We start from the raw sequence: 24,862 nt of genomic DNA, 5'->3' as shown, positions 1-24,862 counted from the left end.
GAATGCTCCTGTCTGAAAAAGGGAGTTTTTGCACTGCAGCCTCTCTGCTCTGTCATGTCTGTCGTCATTAATACCTGTTTGGTTCTCTGATGGGCTCTTGTTGCTGCTCTCTGCACCTTTCCAACTTTCCACATATGCACATGGATGTGAGGAGAGGTGCACTTGGAAGAGCGGGGAGGCTCTCCAGAACAGAGCCATATAAATGCATTACAGCCAAATAGACTGAAAAACATATAAATAACAGTTTTTATATATTTTTCTGGTTTTGACTCCAGTGGTCCTGACTGCACTCAATTATCTGATGTTTTAATAAAAGTATTTACAGCAGAGAAATGTCTGAGACTTTGACCTTCTTAACCTTATACAGTGATTCATTGGGGGCTGGGAAGTACACTGTGTGCTCATTTTCCTACTATAATTTGAGATGATATTTGAATCATGAGCACGTTTCACTGCTGTCGTTGTTAATACCTTGATGAAGACGGCTGATTTTGCTTACTCAGCATACGGCTGCGTGTTGTTTTTTTTTTTTTTGAATGCCGTTGGTCAGATGCCGCAGACGGGATGCGACAAGACGTCTGACGTCCGTCAAATGCAGAGCGATGGAAGTTGTCTCTGATTAGTGGAGCTGAGGCAGTTTCTGACAGCACTCATCCATCTCTGTGGTGTGACTGTGAGAACTCAGACATCATGTCAGCGCTTTGGAGAAAAACGCCCTCTCTGTCCAGCATATGAAATCATAATCACGCTGTTCAGGAGGCATGGTGAGAATAATGCTGCGGTTATAAAGTATTTTACCTATAAAGGAAGCTAAATTACTTTCTGGACATGTTTTATGGAAGCAATCAGGGATGATAGCTCAGAATTTGTAGAGTGAGTTTCCAGTAATTGCGCACGGTCCAGTCGGTCCTGCTCTCATTTATTCTCCTGTCTTTTTTCTCCCTTCTTCTCCTTTCTTCTTATTGTTACCTTCATGTAATGCCACTGTGATGTCTTTATTTGTCTTCAGTTAAGACAAATTAAAGACAATTTGTCTTTCAATTTGTCTTTTTGTTTTCATCCAGGGGAGCTTTGGCGTTTGGAGGATGACATAGAAGGTGACAATGAGACTAGCGGCTGCACCGAGGCCCGTCCACGCTCCCAGTCGCCGTTCTCCCATTTCCGGGCGCGGGCTGCTTACCTGCGCAAGAGCATGTCAGCCGATGAGCACCTAGACATGGGCTCCGACTTCGGCGCAGTGACTGCGGTCGAGGGCAAACAGAACCGTGGGAAGGGAAAGCTAAAGAGGAAGTTTGTAAGTTTGATTCCTTCACTTCCTGTTATTTGATTCGGTCCCACCCAGCCGTGTCCAGCTAAATCCTGTATCATCATGGCGTTGTTTCCTTCATCCCCTTTTTTCACACATCTCAAAGCCGGCTCATTTAAATAGGCACTTAGGATTAAAGGTTTTTCCGGCCACAGAACATATGGCCGTTCGGCAGAGCATGACTTAAGTTTTCTCACTTGCTGTGAGTGCAGCTTCATGCAGACATTCACAGCAGCTCCCAAATGAAGACAGCTCGTCCCACTCGCTCTTTCCTTATCTTTAATTAATTTATACAGCTGTGTGCTTGTGACTCTGTGGCTATTTTCAACTTTACCAAATAAATCCTGCTCGTCACCCTGAGGGAAGGCAACTGTTAACATGTGATGATAAAAACAACCCCCAAAAAACAAGTTATCGCTTTAAAGCTTTGTTGTCCTGATACATGAAAGATAATGCGCAAGAGAAACTATGGTGATCAAAGCTGATAAAGAGGAGAATGCAAGGAAAAAAATCTAGGGCTGACAGTCCTGAGAATACAGCATAAGGTGCAAAATGGTGCAAAATCTATCCATCCATCCGTTCGTTCTCTTCTGCTTATCCGATTCAGGGTCACAGGCGGGCTGAGGCCTAACCCAGCTACTTTAGGGTGAGACGCGAGGTACGCCCTGGACAGGTCACCAGTCTGTCACAGGTCCAACACAGGGAGACAGACAACTATTCACTCTCACATTCACACCTATGGGCAATTAAGAATTAACCTAACCCCTTTAATTGCATGAGTTTTGGAAGAAGCCAAGCACTTGCAGAGAACATGCAAAATGTAAACAGAAAGGGGCAACAGTGCTAACTACTGCACCACAGTGCAGCTAAAAAATGGAAACAATACCGCAAAAAACACAATGAATTTAGTTGACATGATACCTATTTTACTTTAGTCTTGCATATGTACTCAAGTTTATTCTGTTAAAGTTGAAACAATAGGTAAAAATAAATAAAGTCTATTTTATATATATATAGGGAGGACTGTAGGACTGTAGCTACTCCAGTTTTGGAGCTTTGGCAATTAAAATGACATCCATCAAGTGGTCAGCTTAGGAAACCCAAAGCTGCTGGCTAATTTCAAGCTTCCAAAATTACTGGGCCCTGGTCCCTTTCATTTTTTCTAATTAGTAAAGTATAATCACCCCACTTGCTGCTTAAAATGATGTTTTGATTTGAGCTTAATTCCGTAAGCTGCATGTAACAGTGTTGGTTGCGTCAGATCTTTGGGGGGAAATGCTGCCAGACGAGTGCAGCGGGCTTGTTGAAGGCGCATGAAAGATTAAAGACCTGTATATTGTCCGTTAGCCTGTGGATCAGGTAATTGGAGACCTCATTACCAGCCGAAGCGTTGTAATTGATTCTCGGGTGTCACAGGCGCAACAGGAGACCAGGACAGGTTAGTGGATAGCTCAGTGGGAGAATTTAAGGTGTGTGTGGGGTGTTGTTTCTCTGGCATACTGCTGGATGTGGATCACAAGAATATACTTAACTGAACTTTAAATGAGATTAGCCATTTTTTATTTTCCTTTCATACACTTGAGCCAATCAACAGTTTGGTGTCAGATCAGTTCGTGGTCACAATAGTCAGGCTGAAAATAGAAGGGAAGAAGTTCATTTTATTAACTTCCATCACATTTAAACAGTTGGCCATCTTTACTAGAAATGGGAACAGCACTGGATCTGATGACCTGCCGCCGGTGTTTTGGGGTGAGAGTTCACGTTGTATTGTCTTCTAGTACACTGTAATTGAGGAAATGTCAAATGTACTTTACTACTGCATCATACCTGCTTTAAATATGTTGTCTTCTCTCTGTATCACTCAGTCTTTTCTTTTTCGTTTGCGGATGCACAGATAAAACATTCAGAGCCGGGTTGTTGCTCAACACTTGTATGCTCTCCAGAGCGACGCGAAAATTGCCGTGACAAAAACAACTGCGCCTCAGCCTGCTGCCTCATGCAAACAACTGTTGTGCTGCAGTATTTAGTGTTGTGCTATGGAGGTTGACTGTGACACAGCAGAGAAACAATGCCTTAATATTAGCGCAAGTCGGCCCACACTGCAGAAGGCCTGCCTGCTGGCACGCATGTTAGAAGTAATCTACAGTATCTTTCGGAGATACTAATGGAGGCGGATTAGGTGTTTAAAGGAAAAATGTTTCAGTGTTTTTCATTCTTTGGACTAAAAATGGAATTGTAGTTATTGTAACAAAAAAGAAAAGACTAAACCTTTCAGGTAGGAGTAAGAGAACAGAAGGAGAGAAAGTAACCCGTGTTTGTAAGGCTGCCAAACTCTACATTATGGTCCGAGTTAATTACCTGTTGTAACGATATCAATGCCATCTCCCTTTAAACTGTCACACTCTGTGAGGGCCTGTCTTCAGGGTCTTCAGGTCAACAGGCAGTGCTATCTGTTCAGCAACAACTGTCACGGTAAAACTGTTTTGTATTTTAGACTGAAACACCAGTAATCACATGCTCTACCCAGAACAGAAGCAGCTCGTGGCTTTTACGACCCTTATTGACCTTTCTTTATATTGTTACAAGCTGTACACTTGTGAGTGAAAATGTGTCTCGCTCACCGGGATACCGAAAACACCTCGCACTTTTGTCAACTTTTACTTGTTAAGCTACACAGTCAAGAAACGCTGCAGTTCTGCATATATAAAAACCAGAGTTTCCCACAGTTGTATAACGCCCTCAGTTAGCTGTCACCTTTCTTACAGCATGCTATGTGGCAAAGTTGGAGGAGCAAAGCTGCACAGATGCAGCTCTCTCCACTTCTTTGCAGACACTCTGCCCGGGGGAGAGTGATCAGCTAAATCATGACTAATCTGACTTTACAGTGATGAATGATTCAGTCTACCATAGTTTGCAAATATGAGTATATGAGTATTATGTATTAAGAAACTTGTTGCAAAACACACGATTTTTTCCCATTTCATTAACTGAATTTATGAAAAATACCACAGTAAGAGAGGTATAAAATAGTATGTTAGCACTCAATAGGTGTTTGCCAAAGAGCTATTAGCTGTTGCCCTGAAGCGTCATCAGAAATGTTCTCAGTGGAAGAGTGGCTGTCAAGAGGGAGAAAAGGCAGAGGTACGCAAAATTACACAAGAACTGGGATGAAACTCAGGTCTTATGGAGTGATGAGTCAAAATGTTTGTAGGAGGTCATGAAAGAGGTAAAACAGCCTTGACTTTCAAGCCTGTTAGAAAATTTGAATTTTTTTACCTTATGTCAGTACATAAGGCTGTGTACATTAGGTAACAGCTGCACAGTTTTTGTGGTTTTGTGTAGAAAAGCACATTTTAAGCCTGTTTAAGCCATATGCAAACCACAGATGATGTAGTTGGACTGTTTGCAGTGTACAAGAGTAATATTACTGTAATATTACAAAGGGATTGCAAATTGTATTTGCAGGAAGGATCATTTTCTCCACTGACAGCAGTGTGCCTTTCAACAGTTATTGTTTCTATCTGCTGTAATTTCATCTCTTGACATGCTGGCTATGCAGTGTAAATATGTATGCATGTATGTGCCTGTGTGTCCTTTATTTATTTAAATGTGTGGCTGACGTGCAAATGCACTCAAAGCCTACTGACAGCAAGCTAAGAGGCTGACTAACCACATAATCAAAGTACAGATCGTATCATTTCTGTTGATCGAATGGCTGTAACTACATAATGGGATGTTCGTGCGTATTCGCTGCACTTTGGTCTGACACATCCTCTGGTGACTCACATAGATTCTCTATTAAAGCAATATATTAAAAATTACACACACAAAAAAAGCACAGGGAACGCAAATAATTGTTTTTCATCATTTCCATATTCACCGGAAACCCACAGGAAACACCACAAGAGAGATTTCAACCAAATCACGTACGTGGATGTGCTCCTCGCATGGTGGCAGGAGTCCTGATACTGTACTGGCAGGAATCTCAGTGGTATCTAGACTGTTGAATAAGGCGAATTATATTCAGCATGCTGCTTTGGTCAAAGGCTCTGGGTCGCCTGGATTGGTTTGAGAAACTTGATATCGCCGCCTGCGGCTAAGCTCTTTTATGTTATCAGGAAACGGGCACAGAGTGTGCTCGCACATAATGGCTCATAAAAACACACTTAACACACATGAGAAATACTCTGAAAAATCAGACATTTAAAGGCCACTGGCGAGGCTTAGATGAAGACCACAAGTGTTTCTGTGACGTCTGCTTCGCCACTTTATCTATTTGTAAGTCAGCCTGTTTACACCTCGAACGAAAAGCATTGAGCTGAGGTGGTGAGTGCGGGGGGTCTACGAAGCAGCTGATTTACATTTATTCTACTCTTGGTGTATACCCTGAATGACCGTCTGCTCACAAAACACTTGTGGTGATTGGTGAATCCGAGAACACAGAATATATTGTGTTCATAATAAGAATGAGCCTTCCTAGTTGTGTTTGGAATTAGCGAGGGAGGACAGAAGCATCTTCACAGTTTGAAACTCTCCGTGCTCGACAGCAGTTTAGTTTATTCCCCATCTGTCTGAGACAAATTTACGCTACAGACAAAAAAGATAAAACTCTGTTTGGATGGACTATGTTCTTTTCACGTGGCTCATGGAGCTTTCCATTTGTTTTCATTGCTAAGCCACCATCTGATGTATCCTAAGATGGCTTGTGTACCTCAGTGATCTCAAAATAGATCACACTGGATGCTTTTGTTAGCCGTAAATCCAGCAAACGCATTTTTTTTCTCATTACTGATTCGACGTAGGTCTGTGGGATTCTTGTCCACTAGAGGGCAGGAATGAGCACCTTTTGTTGGTAACAATTTCCTGAGAATCCCAGAATTGACTTTATTTTAGGGCTAGTTTGTTTTAATAACTACCTAGAGTGTTTACCCCTCAGCTGTAAAAAAGGCTGATGTTGTTGTCCACCTGCTGGGTTTGTGGGCAGGCAGGCGGCGGCCTAAAAACCCACGTTTTTGAACACAAGAACTTGAGAAGCAAGTGAGGTAGGATTTTCAAATTCATACCATACGTGCAGGTAGGGTTAGGGCAAGGTTTCTGAAAATCTAACTTAAGATAGTTGTCACCTCAAATTCAAATTCATAGCACAGAAGCGTCTGCTAGGAGGCTGAGGGGCAACACTGTGTGTTTTTGTTTGTCTGTTTGTGGCTACTCAGCCTCAGAGCTCACAGCTTTTATTCTTCAAGCCTTTAATTGATTCTTTATTGTTTTTACTTTATTACATAAAGTGTTTTATCAGTCAGGCTTTCAGCGCTTAAAGTGGACCAGTTCTGCTCATTTCCAGCTCCTTATTTGTATTCTTTGGACTCTGTTAAAGCAGCTTTGCATTATTCATGGGTCATTGTTTTTCTGACTGGGCATTGATGTAGCCCCACATTTCTGTGTGAAACAAGCCATTTTAGGGCCTCTAGATTAAAGCCACCCTCCGTTTTGGGCAACTTTTTTCTGATTTGCTGCCCTGTGCAAACAGAAGGTTTGAACAGCAGGTGGGGCCAGAGTTGTGTACCTGCTGTTTAGTTTAGATTTAAGAGCTACTTTAAGAGGATCCATCGCTATATATGAGAAAAATCAGCAGCATTATGATAGGCCAGAGTTAAACAAGAGGTCAAATGTGACCTTGAAGAAATCAGTGCATCACTGTTTTCTTCAAGGTCACATTGAAGAAAACAAATCATGCAGACGATTTGTCGAATCATTATGGTAATGATTCGACAAATCGTCTGCATGGGATTTTTTCATGTTCTGGTACCACATGAAGTTGCCAGGATAACATAGATACTCAGCTTTGTGAATTGTTAATTCATAGAGCAGTGTGTAATCACCTTGTTAATTGCCACTGGCCTGTTAGCAAACAAGCTGGCATTCACCGGTGGCAGAGGCCAATGTTTATCCGTGTCCCGTCTGTTTTGCTGTCTTTATATCTGGGATCCAGATTCATAAATATGTAGGATGAGATTTCTTTGTTCTCTGGCACAAAAGGAGGAATAAATAACAGCAAAAACAAAATAAAAACCCCAGATTAGGCTTCAGACACTGACAAAATTGTTTTCTGAACATTGGTTTAGGCATGGGCCAGCCATTTCACAATGATAGATCACTGGTAATGGGTAAAACCCAGTACAAAAGTAGGTAAGGGTCTCAGCCTGGGAAGTCATGTTGTGAGCATGATTGCAGTAATGTGGGGCGATCGTGGCTCAAGAGTTGGAAGTTCGCCTTGTAATCGGAAGGTTGCCGGTTCGAGCCCCGGCTTGGACAGTCTCGGTCGTTGTGTCCTTGGGCAAGACACTTCACCCGTTGCCTACTGGTGGTGGTCAGAGGGCCCGGTGGCGCCAGTGTCCGGCAGCCTCGCCTCTGTCAGTGCGCCCCAGGGTGGCTGTGGCTACAATGTAGCTTGCTATCACCAGTGTGTGAATGTGTGCGTGAATGGGTGGATGACTGGATATGTAAAGCGCTTTGGGGTCCTTAGGGACTAGAAAAGCGCTATATAAATACAGGCCATTTACCATTTACCAATGTCATATTTTTGTATTCACTGTGCCAATATCACCTAAAGTCAGAGATGACGGAGTTAAAAAGGACAGCAGCAGCACTTTGAGAGCTTCATAATTTCCTCTGGCTGACTAACTTCAGTTGAAATAGGATAGAGGAGTGCAGCCTCAAGGCCCTTTATAATGTTAACACAGTGATTACTGGGGTAATTAGTCTGACGGTGTGGCCAACATGGAGGCAGAGGAAGAAGTGGTTATGGGAGCTAATTCTCATTTTTATTTTTTTTTGCCCTGTTTTGCTCTAATATTCATAAACAATTATTATAAACTGCTGTGTGCAGAGGTCGGACCCTCTGATAAACAGATAAAATCACACAGGTTCACTAAAGCAGCACTTGTGGAACTTAACTCAGTGCTGATCGTCATTGTTGTCCCGAGTAATGTTAATATTGTTTTAAACTGTCTTGATGTATAGTTTTAATTTGGACCCCAGGAACTTGTAACTTGGTAAATCACCCCCTGAAAAATGATTGCCAAATGGCTGAACAATTTTTTTTATGCCTGCCTCTATAGCAAACTGCAGCTCTATATGCACCAGTAATTATTGTTACATATACATTAGATAATCCAGCTTCTGCGCATCCAGAATGGTTTGTCGTGTTTGCTTGTTGGGAGGTTTTTCATCACATTTTGCAGGCTTAGTTCTGTTATCGTGGTTTAGGCCACGATTTCATACTCTGCTGTCTTTGATCAGAGATTCTGGTGCAGTGAGGATTTTTCTTCATGATTAGCCTGCTCTTGATCCCAAATTGCCAATATGAAAACTCAACCAGCTGTATAACGATGAGGGCACGAAAAGATAAAGTGCTGGGTGAAAACACCTTCACTTTTCTTTCACTTTGAGAAGCTGCCTGTAAGATCTATCATGAGATGCTCTTTCATCTTATTCTCCGGTCTCTGGTGCTCTCTTCAAGTTTATCCTGTATCAGCTAGCTGTAAAGCACACGAGAGCTTGTCTTGTCTCTTTAAAGATTATTTAAAGGATCTCCAGTCCTTTGCTGTTTTCTCTCATTCTGACTGACTCTCTATATACTCAGCTCAAGGTTACTACATCTTACTACAAAAATATATTTTACTCAAATCATTAAGTGCACACTGGAGTACCAGGGGTGTCGTACCGTCAAATATAAAGCCACCCATCATGTCTTTATATTTTGCTTCCAAGAAACCAGTCAGTCTGTTTCAGCGATCTTGATCAATAGTCCTCCACACTTTCTGAAGCTTTTACCTGACAATGATTTTTGAAAACTTTTTGAAGCAACTCAACATCTGACCTCATTCAAACATAAAAAACCCACCTAACTCAAGGATCAGTGCTGTGTCTGCACATGACAGACAACTTATCAAAGAAACAATTTAAAATGATATCTTTAGGAACTTTGTTGCTGGGAAACCCTAGGAAAAATGCCAAAGATATTACAGCTTAACAGGCATAAAACAGTCATTTTTACACCAACAAAGGGATTGCCATAGAGTGATCCGAAAACACTGTGTGTGTGTGAGCATCTATAGCTGTGTGTAAGGAGGCTCTGTCATGGTTTGGGGTCTGTGATTTTGGGAATCCTCTCAAAATCGATGGAATTATGAACACAGAAAAGTGTCATTAGATTTGATTCACCATGGAATACGGTCTGGAAAGCATCTGATTGGCACTGGTGTCATTTTTCAGCACGACAATGATCCCAAACACACAATGTAGCACTGTCAGTCATGGATTGGCCTCCCCAGAGCCTGGACGCACACCTTACTGAAGCAGTGTGGGATCATCTTGACAGAGAACAAAACAAAAGCCAGTCGACATTCAAACAAGAGCTTTGAATGTCCTTCAAGAAGCCTGGAGACCTATTCCTGCAGACTACTTAAAGAAATGACAAAAAATGTTACATAAGAGATTTTAGGCTCTGTAATAATAAAGGTGGTCATACCAAATATAGATGTTCAAGCGTGTTTGAATTATTTTTGCCTTATATACTGCGTGCATACAGTGTAAATTTGCACGTTTTAATAAATCAGTGCACCTATTTCCCATTTTCCTTGCAGAATATACAGAAACGAGGTGTAGCTCAACAGTTTTTGCTCTATTTAATACTAGTCTCATTGATAACATTCCCCACTGTTTGTGTCTCTGTGCTTCTGCCTTCTGTGTTCATTCTTCTGGAGACCACAAGGTGGCATCACAATCCCACAGAATAGAGTTCCTGCCTGACAGGCTGTCTCTCCTTCATCTCGCTGCTGTGTTCACTGCCTGTGTGACTGAACTGTTACCTGGGTGGTGCTTGAGGTTTCTCTCTGGTGACTCATTCATCCTGAGATGACTAACACACAGACACCACAGTGGACTGCCATCGGAGCCAAGCTTTGGCTGCGGACAGTCTACTAGCATTCATTATCTATGGAGACTTTTATTGGAATGCACAGCAGCAGGCAGAAAGGGGAAGGAGAAGCCAAGCTCTTGGCCACTTTGTGTCAATGAAACAGTGCTGTTTTTGTGTGCTCAGCATTCCCGTGCTGAGCGCCGATTTGACAATCAGGGGCGCTTACCGGTGTCTCGCCGAGCCCCACAAAGCGACTGTCTGGCTCATGAGCTTGTGCGTGCACGGCGAGCCTCTCTCACCCTCCGTCTTTCCTGTCACTCTTTCCCCCGCAATGCAGATGTGGGACGGGTTAAAGCAGTAAAACGATTAATGACTGCAAACAAACAACGGCAGCCGCAGCAAAATGGGTTTTGTGGAGTGTCTCTTAATGTAAACTGATTTCAACACATCATTTTTAATTACCTGCATTAGTGGCTGGAGTCTGGAACATTCGTAGTCTGCTTGGTTACACTTGGCTTTTTATTTTGGTACACACTCATACGCTATTACTCAGATGCCCGTGCACACTCACGTCTACACATATAATTCATCCCCATTTTCAGGCATACCCTCCTCTTTACAGCATCAACTGTTGCTCTTTCCAACCACTTTCATGCGCTTCAGCATGGCCAAAGATCAGAACCACAGTATGGCTGTTTTACCTACAAACATAAGCAAAAAACATCCTGTTATTTGAATATGCCGGACTTCTTTTTGGTGAAATACCTGTGTAAAGAACCTCTCTCATCCCCATCTCCATCTCTCTTTGGTTCTTTTTGCACTCAGGCCCGGGGTTTCGGTTCCTTATTGACATCGGAGCTCTTGCAACGGATTACTGTGGAGTCTGTAGTTCACTAATGATGATGTATGATAATCTCCTTTGTTTCCCCCCCCCCCCATTTTTTTCCCTTCCTTTCTCCCATGCGCCTATTTAAACCCTCTAAGCTATCAAACATCCTAACCACTGGCTGTATTTTAGGCATTGTACTTACCAGATTTGAAATCTCTTGTTCTGTTTTCCCCGGCCTTCACCGCTGCAGAAACAGACACTGAAGTTTGTGTCTTTCCTTAATCCCCAACCTCCCGCAGCCCTACAGCAGGATGGTGGCGTGATGTTGCCCAGCCTTTACCTCTGCATCAGGTTAACCTGTGGCCGGACTCTCCAGTTGCCAGTAGGTATCAATGACCTGGATGCAGGGACTGGGGTGTGGTCTTGATCACCTCCCGACTTACTACCACTTGATTATGTTCTCCTTAAACATTTTACACTGAGAGATTTTCCCCTTAAAATCCCCCTTAGCCTACCATGCACAGCATTAAATACCGTATGCTCTGTATATTTTTATTCGAACACTTCCATGCTTACGTTGTGTAAAATATTATAACCATGGACACTGCGCTCTGGGAAGTTTTTTTGGATTTCCCCCTCACTCAGCTTGACATTTAAACATTTTCTGACTCCCCGAACGTGTAGCCGTGCTCACTGGATGGGAAAACATAATTCAAGAGATTATGCCCGCTCCCACCCAAGTTGTTTATTATTACTGCAGGATACAAGTAGTTCTGCAGTCGTGCCCTCTCGTTCAATACCTTTTCCATTCAGAGCGAGAAGAGAAATTGCATCAGGTTTTTTTTTGGGGGGGGCGGCGTGTGTTCTCACAGGGCTATATGGAACAGCCTCTCAGCAGCTGTTCATCTGTTATGGTGATGGGGCTCTTGGCAAACCCTTTTCCAAACAGAGGCCCACACACTGGCTGTGTAAGGGCATTTCACATGCCTGCGAGCTTGCAGACTTAGACCCCCTGGAGCCATCTGAGCGCACTCCACCCAGCTTTGGAGGCTTTGTTCAGTAAAGCATCAATCGAGGATACCTGTTTTGATGTCGACCGGGTCTCTGCCTTGTCTTTCTAGATTATTCTCAAAAGTCAGTCAGTACTCTTCATATGCTTTGGGCATTAAGAGCGTGTACTATTTGGGTACTGTTTGAGCAGGTCATGTGAGGACCATGAAATCAGCGTATAAGAGATTTGCTGCTGTGTCGATCTATCTTTCCTATACACAGGTCATAGGGTTGTCTTATGTTTTCTAGCTGGCCGTTGTGAAAAACTAGTGTTTGCACTAGTGTTTTGTTATAGGGGGAGAATGGACAGACTTAAATAAAGCAAACACATGAAGGATGCCTGGCAGCCCCTACAGGAACTAACATATATGTATGCATATGCATGGGCGAGGATGACATGCATCAAGATAGCTAATCAGCTCAGAAATTTGTCAAACACACAAACTTCTAAACTGGTTCGTTGCTCTGCAAGAAACCTTTCACCATACAGCGCCTGCCGTCACACATTCCTCTGTCAGTGTCTGTGTACAGCTCTCCAGCTCTCGTAATTAAACTCAAAAAGATAAAAAAGGTGGTACGACCTCGAGTCTTGTTCAGCGATTGCACTTTACAAGTTAAAAAGAACCCCAGTGGACACAACAACTGGCTGTGGACCCAACCAGCCGCTCGTAGCTGTTATAATCGCCTAATTGCCCGACCCTATAAGGTAATCTACCACATCTACTCCAGCCTGACTCTCAGTATGGTCGTATTGGCTCTCTTGCTGCTTTTGAATGTCTTGTTTGAAGTTGTTTCTAATGGTCAGCTAATTTTCTGTATGTGTTTGCAACAATTTTGCCTGTGTCTTCCTCTTCCCCCCGCAATGTTTATTTGCACTGTGCCCACTGTATTTTTCAAGTAATCCTGCACAAAACAAACTACCCCTTCACCTCCACCCCTCCCCCCGCTCCTCCTTTGCATATTCCATCTCATCTGACCTCCTTAATAACTGACATCGGTCTTCTTCCCTCTGTCGCTCCTTTTCCGCACCTATCACTTATACCACACTTGTCTTAGTTTTGCCTTCTTCCCCTCTGACTCTCTTTTCCATCTGTGTCTCTGTGACCTGCTCTTTCCTCGCCTTGACCCCTCCTTTTTATTGGTCTCCCGCTGTTGCACCTACCGAGAGCCAACCACCTGTCAAGCTGATCCCTGCCTGATGAGGTCAACCTTAAGTGGGCCTGAGCCAGGGCCAGAACCCAGGTTTTGAGTGGTTCTCAGGGTCTAGGGCCCTCCGGCACAAAAGCGGGGCCAAAAGCATTTCTTTGAGAGCACCAAAAAAAAATCTCCTGTCTCCTCGTCTCCCTTTCTCTGGGCCTCCCTCGCTCCCTTCATCTCCTCCTTCCCTCCCCTCTGCCCCCGTCCAGACTCTCTGTCTGCACTGACACCGCCTTTAATAAGGGGGAGCGGGGCGCACTGTTTATTTGTGTGGTGCGAGGTTAAAAACTTCCCCCTTAATTGACATTCCGGTAACACTTTCCAATAATGGGGCGAGCAATTTCCTTGAAATTGATGTGTGTCCACCGCAAGGAAAAACACCGCTTCTAGCTTTCACTCACCCATGGATGACCTACACTTGCGCCACATCTTTGTCCCTGTGTGCGTGTGTCTATGTGTGTGCGTGTGCTTGTGTCAGCGTGAGAAATTGCACGAATGGCCTTTGGCTGGCAACGGCAACGTGTTTGTGTTTGTAAAAAAAAAAAAAAAGAAAGAAAGAAAAAGGGAAAAGAAGGCGAGTACCATCATAGCACGCCTGTCTTCTGCTGGTATGTGCTTGTCGGGGTGTTCATGAATATGAATGGCTGCATATTTTGCCTGCGTAATATGCACATGTAAGAATATGCATATCTGTGTTCTGTTTGTTTTTCCTGTTTATTGCGTCTTTGCTTTTTATTTCTCTGCCCGGCGAGATGGCTGTAAATCAGATATTTTTATTTAACCCGCACACTGATGAAAACAAAAACAAATTTACGGTAGATGGCCTATTTTCCTCTCCGCTCTGTTAATGCCCGTCTATGAGTATGCAAACATAAACATCTCCCTCTATTGCGTCCTTGGCCTAAACGGTGACCACTGGATAGGACTTGTGGTCTAATGACGGTTGGTGTTAAATGTGTTTGCGTGCGTGTGTGTGTGTGTGTTAGGCGGCGAAATAGAGCGCGTAAGGGACAGTATGTGTCAATAAGTTGATGTGTAAGTGCGAGTGTATGTGTGTGTGTGTGTGCCTGTGTGTGGCTTCAGGCAGACGCTGGCTGGTTCCTGGCCTTGTCATTCTGTCTCCCACACACTCTCTGATGTGGTTTGAGGCTGCGGCTTTCACTGTGGAGGGGGATCGCCACCGCACACACTCACACTGTTCTCACATGTCTGTGGAAACACACATTGCGCACTGGTATGCAGTCACATTCTCAGAAATGCCGACACACATACCGAGCAAACGCATCAGCGTACGCACACATGCGTGCGGCTCGGCCCTTAAACGATGTAACAAAACGACGCCGGGCCTGCCAAAGCGTCTGAATGGACACCGGAGCGCATTCATAGATTAACACACACACACACACACACACAGCGCTAGACGCCATCCGTGGTGCTGGTGGGCTCTCACAATAAGCGGTTGGTTAAATAATATCAAAGACAGATGTTGGCTCTGGTCCCATCATACTTTGTGTGTGTGTTTTTATCGTGTGTCTGTGATTGAGAAACAGGAGGGGAAGCGCTGATCTGCAGATCCCTGGGAACACGTTTCTTTTTGCGTATGTAGGTATTCATTGGTGGCATTAAAAAATGTTTGGGAAAATACAAACATAGAATTCATCTGGACAGTTCTTCTTGTTGAGGGACTGGGGTGCATGAGGGTTGCAAAGTGGTTTGCAGATACTCAGCAACTGTGGGCAAGCTAAATTGAACTTTAATGTATCACATTTTTCCCCTGGTGTATTTGGCTAGCTAGATATGAAGGATTTCGCTCAGAATGCTTTCATTTCTCCAATAAAAGGTGCGCTGCATGGGTAAAATGGTAAGAATCGGTTAAAGAAAATACACCTTAACAGGAAAGGGTGTGACAGCAGAGTGCACTGTGAAGGGAAAGAATCCATCCGTCCATCCATCCCTCCGACTTCTTTCGCTTATCCAATTCGGGACGTGGGGGGGGGGTACCAAGTGCCTTGGGGTGAGAGGTGGGGTAAACGTCACTGTTATGGCGAGCGATGTCAGTGATGTCACACAGTCACGTGACACCATCGCCTTTCTCAGACTTGTACAGCTTGATTTAAGGACAAATTGTTTTCCGCAGCAAGTCATTTTTAATTTTAGTTAAAGTGAAATCTAAAGTTTCAAACCAGAAATCTTTCAATTTTTTCAGTGTACACAGCTACAACATGTAAAGCACAGTCTGCAATACTGTGCACAGGACCGACGCAGGAAACCATAAAGCAGCTTAAACTCTCACAGTCTCACATTCTCCTCTCGAAATGTTCTCCTTGAACTCTGTGTTTTGGCTCGTGTCATCACATCGCATCAGTTTTTCTCGAGTGTTTGCCTTAAACTGCGTCTCAGAATGAAGGATGATAGATTGAGTTGTCAAGTTCGGTTGACAAAAAAAACCACACAAAAAGTTGCTGCCTGCCAAGGTTGGGACCAGCAGTTGGAGCTGCTGACCTTAGTGTTGAAAACGTGTGTTTTACCTCCTAACCCACCCCTGCACCAGTGAGTCTTTGCACTCAGTGTTTCTATGTTAAAGTCGATTTTATTTTACTCACAATGAGAGCAAAACAGTGTGAAATGGCAAGAACAAAAACGCAGAAATGTGTTAATGTGATGCACAAAAGATTCTTAAAAGTGGCAAGGTATGGTTTACAGTAACCAGTAATGCACAGGTTTAAAGTCAAAGAATTATATCAGCTGTTTTTCTAAGAAAAAAAATCTGCACACACGTACTGCAGAAAGGAAGTTCTGCTTTCCCCTCACTCTCACATTTAAACACACTCTCACCTTCACTTATACACAGATATATAGATAGTGAGCCTGAATATAAACTCTGTTACTGACCCCTCCTGGTTGCGTGATGAATTGGATATTTGGATTGACCCGTATACATCTGCACTAATCTTAAACAAATATCTCCTCGACAAGTGAAAATATGTCGTGTATCATTTGAAGGGAGGGCGAGGAGCAGTGCAGGGATCCCAAAAAAAGATCCTCGGTTCTGTGTAGTTTGACAGAACAGTTTATATTTCTTTATTTTTTATGCATGGTAATAGTTCCTTGGCTTCAAAAGCAGAAACCCGTGGATTGAACATGCCTTGTGTCAACAAACCAGTCGCAATGGTACAAAAGGCAGGTTGGATTTACGGATTTATGCTTTTAATAACAAATTGTGACCCTTGTACCAGTTCTGGTGAGCCTGTACCTACTGCTACCCCAGATTAGTGCTCTTGGTTGGCAGGTGAGGATGTTCTCTGGAACTGAAACTTACTGAATCACTGGTACTCTCCTAAAACAATTGAGTTCCCTCAAATCCTAACAGGCTTTTTCCCATAGCCCTCTTCTGTTCTTCTACCCTTCACCTTGTCTCTCTAAGGGGATTCCTGGTTATCAATAATGGCCTCTGCCACTCCCACAGCTGTTTCTGTCTCTTAGAGGGCCTCTTGAGGGGCCCTGCCGTCCCTTATTTTCTGCAAGCCTGTCTCTTTAAGGTGGTGTTTGTTTATGCCGAGGCTTAGCTCAGTGAGACCTGTGCAGGCTCAGTGCTGGGCTCCTTTCATAGGGGCTCCATTTTGTTCTTAATAAAATGGCACTCAGTGGCCGGGGGACTGGCAGGCACCCAGCTCCCTAGGAAACCAAAGAATGCTGGCCTTCATTTAGCGACAAACAGCCACTGCCTGAGGAGGGTAGTTCTCCACTCTTGCTCCTCAATACTACTGCTGCTGAGGCCTGTGTATGTGTGTGAGTGTGTGTCAATATGGAATGGGGTCACGGTTGAAGGAGTCAGGTATGGCGACTCCTCTCATAGCTCGTCTCCTGTTGACGTTTGCTTACACCATTCTGTCCTTTCTGTCCCTGTCTTGGCTGGCCACTTGAAAACACACAGCACCTCTTCTCCACGTCCGCCGCTCCTCTTGCCCCCACGCTCTCTCTCCATCACTTGTGTGAATGTGAATGGTGGGAACAGAGCAGCCATTAAGATGCATATTTAGAAGGATTTACCCCTCCCCCCCCATCTCCCATACGCTCTCATAACACACACATACACATACTGTAAGTCACTAAGAGCGCCTGTCATCGGAGACACACACACATATCACTGCACACATGGACTCGTACACACTGAGGCATGTTTTATTGGGCAACTTGGCTGGAGTTTTCATCCACTTCTACTGTCAGTGGTTTTCTTAAACATGTCAGAGATACTGATAATTTTGCCAAGAAGCAGCAAACCATCGCGAGAGTAGCAAAAGCTGCAGTTCCCCGAGTGGCCTCTAGAGGCTGGGCCCCAAATTGCGAGTCATTGACTGTGATGTTACGCTGCCATCTTTCTCCACAGCGGTTGTGACCTCATTCCTGATGCACCCCACCCCAAGCTTGCAACTGGCACTCGGGGCTACCGTGGTTCAGGGGTTGGGAAGCTCGTCTTAACCGGAAGGTTGCTGGTTCAATCCCCAGCTCTGTCTGTCCTGGTCATTGTGTGCTTGGGCAAGACATTTCACCTACTGCTTACTGGTGATGGCCAGAGGGGCCCTGTCAGTCTGCCCCAGAGCAGCTGTGGCTACAACTGTAGGTTGCCTCCACCAGTGTGTGAATGTTCCGCTGATATATCTGCCAACATTAGCTGTTTGCTAATATATGATATAACATTTGTAACAGCCAGTAAGTGAAATTTTTAAAAAGTAAAGAAGAGAGCAGAGAAACACCCTTCAACCATCCTATGAATGTTAATGTTCCATAGTGTGTCCACCAGAGGGCACTCTTTTGGCAGCACACTGTTGCCACGCCACAAACAGCATAAACAGCATAAACAAGTAATCCATGACTAATTTTATTTATGATCACTAAATACTGGTGTCGGTATTAGCCTTAACAATACAAAATCAGTCAGGCTTGCTTTGATATTAATTGCACTGTTATCATGAATTAGTTGCTAGTACAGTGGAACCCCGACTTATGAAATGAATTCGTTCCCGAGGCTCTTTCGTAAGTCGAAAATTTTCGTAAGTCCAAGCACCCATCGCGCCTTTTGAGTGAACGATAGGCTATAGGCTAATTGCTAACTGCAACAACAATACGTCGTTCAAGTGGAACAGCAAAGCGCAAGTACGAAAGCCAAGGGTTTGTCACATGATTCGGAAGGCATTGTGGGAATTCTGGGCATTCTGGGCTCAGCCAATCAGAGCCAGCGGATTTCGTTACGCGGGCATTTTGCCATAACACGGGCAGAAATATTGCCGTTAAGTGCCTTCGTAACTTGAATTTTTCGTTAAATGGGGTATTCGCAAGTCGGGGTTCCACTGTATTTGATTTATATGGTACATATAAAGCGGTGTCCATGTGATGCATCTATAAGATGTTGGGATGCACCTTGCACGCTGATAATGGGGCATTCCTCTGTATTTGGACACTTGTGACTCCAAAGAAAACAACAAAATAGAGACAGTCAAAATGCTACAGCTGAAGCTTTCAGTCTGACTACAATCATCTTTTATATACAGTGTATATTTCTTAACTTTACTGGACTTGAACGGAAAAGGGAAAACCCAGATTATGATCACAGGCCAGTAGAAATACTGGCTTGTCAGTAGCAAGGTTTTAAGTACTAAACGATATCTTGGCACAGAAAAAGAGGTTAAAAAAATCAATAACCTAACATGTGACATATACATGTGTGTCTGGCAGATTGGGTGCCTTTTAGTGATCTGATAACCAAGTTCTCTGAGCCACACTATCAACTAGACAGGTGAAGAAATACCAGACGAAAAACAGTTGGCTCCTGAAATGGTAACAAAACACTGAGTGAGCGAAGCTAAGGAAATATGTCGAAAAATATATAAAACTGATTGACAAGCACAGTAACTGGTGCGTTTGACATTTCTTACCGACTCCTTTTTCGTTTCATTAAGTGAAATGAAAAAGGAGCAGACTGGCATTTATAGAAGCAGAAGAAACAAAGTGGGAAACATGATGAAGAGCGAGGTGAAGATGATGCATGCGACTGCCTGAGAGCCGAATCAAAATAAGAGCAGGAGAATGCTGAGAAGGAACAGAGGATGAGATAGAAGCCTGGGAAAAAGGAGCGAGGAAGGCAGCAGAGGACTCTGTTTTGTGTTTTGTCTCCTAATGCGATGCATATGAAACGCCTCGGAAACAATGAGTCACCCCAGAAAGGGACTGTCGCCTCTATCGGGCCCTGGCAGGCTCTCTGTACAAGATTATGCCGAAGCTCGCCATTTAACCTCTGACTTTTCCTTGTCGTGTATTTTCACTGTATTGCCTGCCTATCTTTGCTGATGTTCGGCAGAGTGATTTAATGTAAAAGTATTTTTTCTTGCACACATGCAAGAAAAACTTGCACATTATCAAGATGTACATTAAGAGTGTGAGGAAAGATGGAGGGAACAACAATGACGTGTAGGTGAGCGAGGGGAAGTCGGACAAAGAGAAAGATACTTGTAAACCCATCGTATGGAGCTTTCTGTTCGATCTCTCTCCTTCAGCTGCTGTGTTCTTTCAAAATAAACCCTTTCAAATCAAATCCTCTCTCCCCCTTATTGTCCCACCCATGCATCCACAAAGAGACACAGTTGATCCCTGTCAAGTTTTCACTCCTTGTCCCCCAGTCTGGCAGTGTTTTCATCCGTCAGACTGGCTGATAGACAGTGAAAGCCTTGTTTTTCCCCCTTTCTCATCTAAAACTGACACACAGTGTTCCAGCATTACAAATTAATCGCTTACTGTTAGCCCTGTGTGATGTCTTTATTGGTACACAGGGCTAGCTGTCGCTGTGCTGATTGATTGGCAGGCCTAGCTGCTGCTGCTGTAGTCGGTTATGTAGGGAGGTGCAGCAATCAAGAGCAAGCAGCAGTGCGCAGGCAGTTGCCTTTTCCATGGGGCCAATTAGAGGGGAGATTTCCTAGCAGATTGCTGTAGCTCTGTCTGTGTCTGGGGCTGTGCTTTGGTTTGATCCCATGAAATTAGCCTGAAACAATAGGCCGAGCTATCCACTCTGCCTTTAGCTGCACTCTGTCAGATCTGTATATCGCTCAGTGTCTTTTTATTTCCACCCTTTAGTTCAGTATTTTTTATTTAATTCTTTTTTTTACCTGCACCTTTTTGTTTTTATTTTTTTATTTTACAGCCACCTTTCTGTTTTCTCCATTTGCCATTCACACTTTATCTCCACTCTCGTCTCCTTCACTCTTTTATCCCCCTTTTTGATAAGATCATCTTTGACTAAAGGGAGGCATGGAGAGGTAGTAAAGAGAGTCAACAGTTTTTATTAAAGGTCACATCTCCTCCTCCGTTTAGAGCGCAAAAATAATGATTATAATGAAGTATTCATGAAATATGCTACAGCTAGTGCAAGGGACACAAGACAGAGAAAACAGGACCCAAAGTGAAGTGAATTTGCAGAGACATTGATACCAAAGACCAGGGTAGCCTGTTTTTACAGACTTGGAAAGACCTTTTGTAATCAATGAACTATAGAATTCATGCCCATGGTTGCTTCTGTATAAGCAGATATCTTCACGTAGTAATACAGTACTGTACAAAAGCCTTGAACCAGATTTTTTTTAAGCTTCCTTTCATGGTACCCAAATTCCTGGTTATTTTTCAAGTGTCCTAAATCAGTAGTTCTCCAGCCTTTCTTAAGGTCTTTCATGGATTGGCCTCCCCAGAGTCCAGACTTCAACTTTAGTGAGGGCTCATCTTTACAGAGAACAAAACAAAGTTCATTAAGCATCCAAATAAGAACTTTCAAAGTTTGCTAAGAAGCCTGGAGAACTATTCCTGAAGACTACTTAAAGAAATTACAACAAAGCTGCCTAAGAGAGTTCAGACTCTGTTGAAGATTAAAGGCGGCCATACCAAATGTTGACTCTCAAGTTCATTGGAAGGCAATATTTTTGCCGTATGTACTTTATTTCCATTAATGTTTGTACAAGTTTCAATAAATTGCTGCACCTACTTCCCATTTTTCTAGGGTTGGTTTGAACCTTTTGCACAATACTATAACCAGGCATAGCATATAAATCAGATGGATAAACATGCTAGATAGAGTCTTCTGTTGTTGTCCCCTTCACTCCAGATTCATCTGGAGCTGTAAAGTGGGCCCTACTATGACTGTTGACTGCTCCCAGCGCTTTGTAAGAATGAAGTGCAGAGAAAACGTTTCCCTATGGAGATCAATTAATGCCATCTTACCCCTCTTACCCCTTAATGGGTAGCATGTGTACTCTACATATGTACTACCCGACACAACACTGCTTGTTTTACTCTTACTTAATGTGAGTCTGCACAGAAAGTTGCATTTAAGTTCTTTATTTATATGAATTGCAATTTTTCTTAATCCATAGAGTACCTGGACATCTCCTAGATATGGTGCACTGAAGCTGCCACTTCATATGGCACCCATGGTTTTCCTTCTTTGGTAGCTCATTCAGGCTGCAGACAGTACGCAGCTCAAGAGGGCAGATGGATGTGCAGTAAACAACGAAAAAACAACAGGGAGAGGAGGTGAGAAAAAAATCTGTGACAGGCAAGACAGAGAAGAGCACTGGGATGAAGGAGGATATGGACAGGATGAAGTGAAGAGGAAAGAGGAATTTGGGCTGTGAAATGAAAGATGGGGTGGGATGAACCAGGGTGGTCCGTGCGAGCAAGCGAGCATGTGAGACCCAGAAAATAAGATGCCGTAAGAATATCTGAGATGTGAAGAGTTCTTTCCTGAGTGGAAACAGTATTCTCTGTTGATTTGTTCGGAGGGGTGGTACAGAATAAATTTCCACACTTTGCACCTCTTGTAGATGGCCCCCAATGGAAACGTTAAATTGACGGAGACCTGGCTATTTTCTGACGACTGACTTGGTGGCAAACTCTTGAATATCGCCTGTACAATCAGTGAAAGCATTTATGCTGAATATGCTGAAAAAATAATAATAATAGTAATTCTGTAGTAAGGTTGACCACTCTGTGAAGCTGCATGAAACAAAAAGCGGCTTTTGGGGGGGTCGGATGCTTAAAAACCCCCTTCATCTAGATGATGAATTAGCTGTTAAATCTTTTTTTTCCTCGATGACCTTGTGAGTTGTTGAATTCCTCTGGTTTATTGCGCATTTCAGTGGCGATGCCAAGCCTTTAAAGTCCTACTAATGACCTAACACACACATTTAATGTATGCTGGACACTGAAACACACACACTTTTTTTCTGTGCACCCACATATGTCCTCATTATATTTCTTCACACTAACTCACAGGCTACCAAGTCAGGCGCATTTCCCCATCAAAGGAGTTCCTACATATACACATTACATTATACCCACACATGCTCTCCCCCTCCCTCTGGTTTTTCCTTTATCTTTTTTTTCACCGGGGGCTTTTATAGAAGATCAGAGTAACAGCAGATACCTACATCCATTAGGGCTTTCCAGTCACTCAACAGCAGTATTGTGATACAGGAGGGCAGGGAAAGGGACACACTTGTCGCTCAGTGGCAGCCTAAGGGAGCACCGCTTCCATCTTGACAGATATCTTTCTCTCTAATGTCCCCAGGGGAGGCCTACCTACCCCCTCGGTGACTGATGCACAGAGAGGCAACAGGGGTGATCTCTTGAGAGACTGTATCCAAAAATAAAGATGTAGGTGTATGGCTGCGTCTTTGTGCGTGTCTTTCTTGTGTGCGAGCACTGCACGGATCGGTGACTCGCGTTGGAATTTTGTTGATGCCACACTCAGCTTGGTCCCTGAGAAACATTCACGCTTAGTTTATTTTTCCAACACAACAAACTAAATAACCTGTTTGTGATGATTGGATGATAGAAGAGATGAAATTCTTGTGTTTTTCCAGGAGCAACAACAACAACAAAAAAGGCATAATAGTTACATCCTGCGGAATGTTCCTTTATGATGTTTCATTTTTCTTTTCAACGTTGTGGTTTTTTTGCTCAGTGCTGTGCAAAAATCCGAAGTTCTTCTTATTTCATTATATTTTGGTAGGAACACGGGAAATAGAATCCAGAGATTTATTGAAAGCTCTGCAAACATGCATGGAAAAACATCAAATAAGGCAAAAACAGAGTTTGTTAAATTCTCATTTGCTTGAAATTCTGTATTTGTGTTGACCTCCTTTATTCTTCAACACATCCTGAACCCTCTTAGGCAGATCTATAGCCCTCAACGCTCCAGAAGGATGTTAAAAGCTCTTCTTTGGATGTTGGCAGCCTTTAGTTCTGTTCTCTGAAGGTAGTGTGTTTGGGATCATTTTCATATAGAAAAATAACCTGTTACAAGTCAGAAGCTTTTCACATGGTATCACATGGTGGATCAAAATCTGATGGAACTCTTGATCAAGACCCCCAACACTACTGGATCACTTGTAATCCCAACCCTTGACAGAGCCTCCACCATGTTTTACACATGGTTGTAGACGATCCATGCCACCTGCTGCCACAGATTTTCCATCCAGTTCTTGTTCACTGTGGCATACCTCAGCATTTTCTCCGTGTTTGCCTTCCTTAAGAAGGGATGTTTGACAACCAATCTTGCACTGAGAACATTTCTGATGAGGCTTTAGTGGACAATAAATTTCTCAGCTGAAGACCCAGGCGTTGTTCACCTGCTGTAGATAGATTTGTAAGCCTGCCACTTCTTGTTTTTGGACACAATTCATATCATACTGAGATGTTATGCGTTGACACAACACAGATTCATCCCTTGAGTTATTTGACTTTTTATGCTTGAGGGATTCATGTGATAAGTGACGAGGCTTAACAAACAAAAAACATTCTTCTGAAAATGATCAAGTACAAGGACTGGACTGAAAATGTGTCAAATATTAAGAGGGATAATGACGGACGGGAATAAGTTTTGCACGCTAATGTGTCAATAGGTCTGTACTAATCAAGAGTCAGCAAGTGTAATGTAAAAACAACCTGTTTCACCTGAAAAATGCACCTCTGCTACTTTATGAAGAACCTTTTTACTGGCTATAATTCTGATGTGGTAGCAGTGTCATGGGTCATGAAATGCCATGTAGAAGAGTTTAGTGATATCTTTCTCGTTGCCCCACCCCAGGTTTACCTCATTTATACAGTTAGTTACATATAGGTGGTACACTGTGTTAAAAAAAAGGAGTGGGTCGAGGAGGAGAGGTGAGGCGTATGGGGGAAAAAGTCTTTAAAATGCACCTTGCAGCCATGCAGTGATATTTCTCACAGAGATTCCGATGACAATACAACAGGATGCAACCCCAGTCTGAACAAACAGAGCAGGAGAAGATTCTCTGGCCTCTTGTGCTCCAATTTGCTGGCTGACTGCAGAAAGACAACACTGTCTCTTTAATGTGGGGAGGGTCAGAGGTCACTGTATTGCATTTGTAAGGTCAGCGGTTGAGGTCACGCTCAGCTCTGGGCCTTCCTGCTGCAGACAGCTGGGTCATGCCACCTACATAGAGCCCAATTATCCCTGCCAGCTAATAACTCTTCAGCTCGTTCCATTGCACCGCGC

At 43.4% G+C, this 24,862-nt stretch overlaps 1 protein-coding gene across 3 annotated transcripts in view; it reads left to right on the top strand.

The window, feature by feature from the left end:
- The window catches only part of LOC102293212 (ankyrin repeat and fibronectin type-III domain-containing protein 1), a 152,542-nt gene that overhangs the window by 38,497 nt on the left and 89,183 nt on the right, over positions 1-24,862 (top strand). For 2 of the 3 annotated variants that reach the window (XM_014337879.2, XM_005935554.3), the window contains one exon: positions 1,065-1,294. In XM_014337879.2, the coding sequence (XP_014193365.1) occupies positions 1,065-1,294 (230 nt within the window). Of the gene's footprint in view, positions 1-550; positions 765-1,064; positions 1,295-24,862 lie in introns of all 3 variants that reach the window. The other variant, XM_014337882.2, reaches the window with a different exon arrangement.

Source organism: Haplochromis burtoni, unplaced genomic scaffold (genome assembly GCF_018398535.1).
Source record: "Haplochromis burtoni strain Fernald_Lab_line unplaced genomic scaffold, NCSU_Asbu1 Contig_192, whole genome shotgun sequence".
NCBI classification, from domain to species: domain Eukaryota; kingdom Metazoa; phylum Chordata; class Actinopteri; order Cichliformes; family Cichlidae; genus Haplochromis; species Haplochromis burtoni.
Note: the sequence above shows the minus strand (reverse complement) of the source record. Positions and strands in the feature narration are given on the sequence as shown.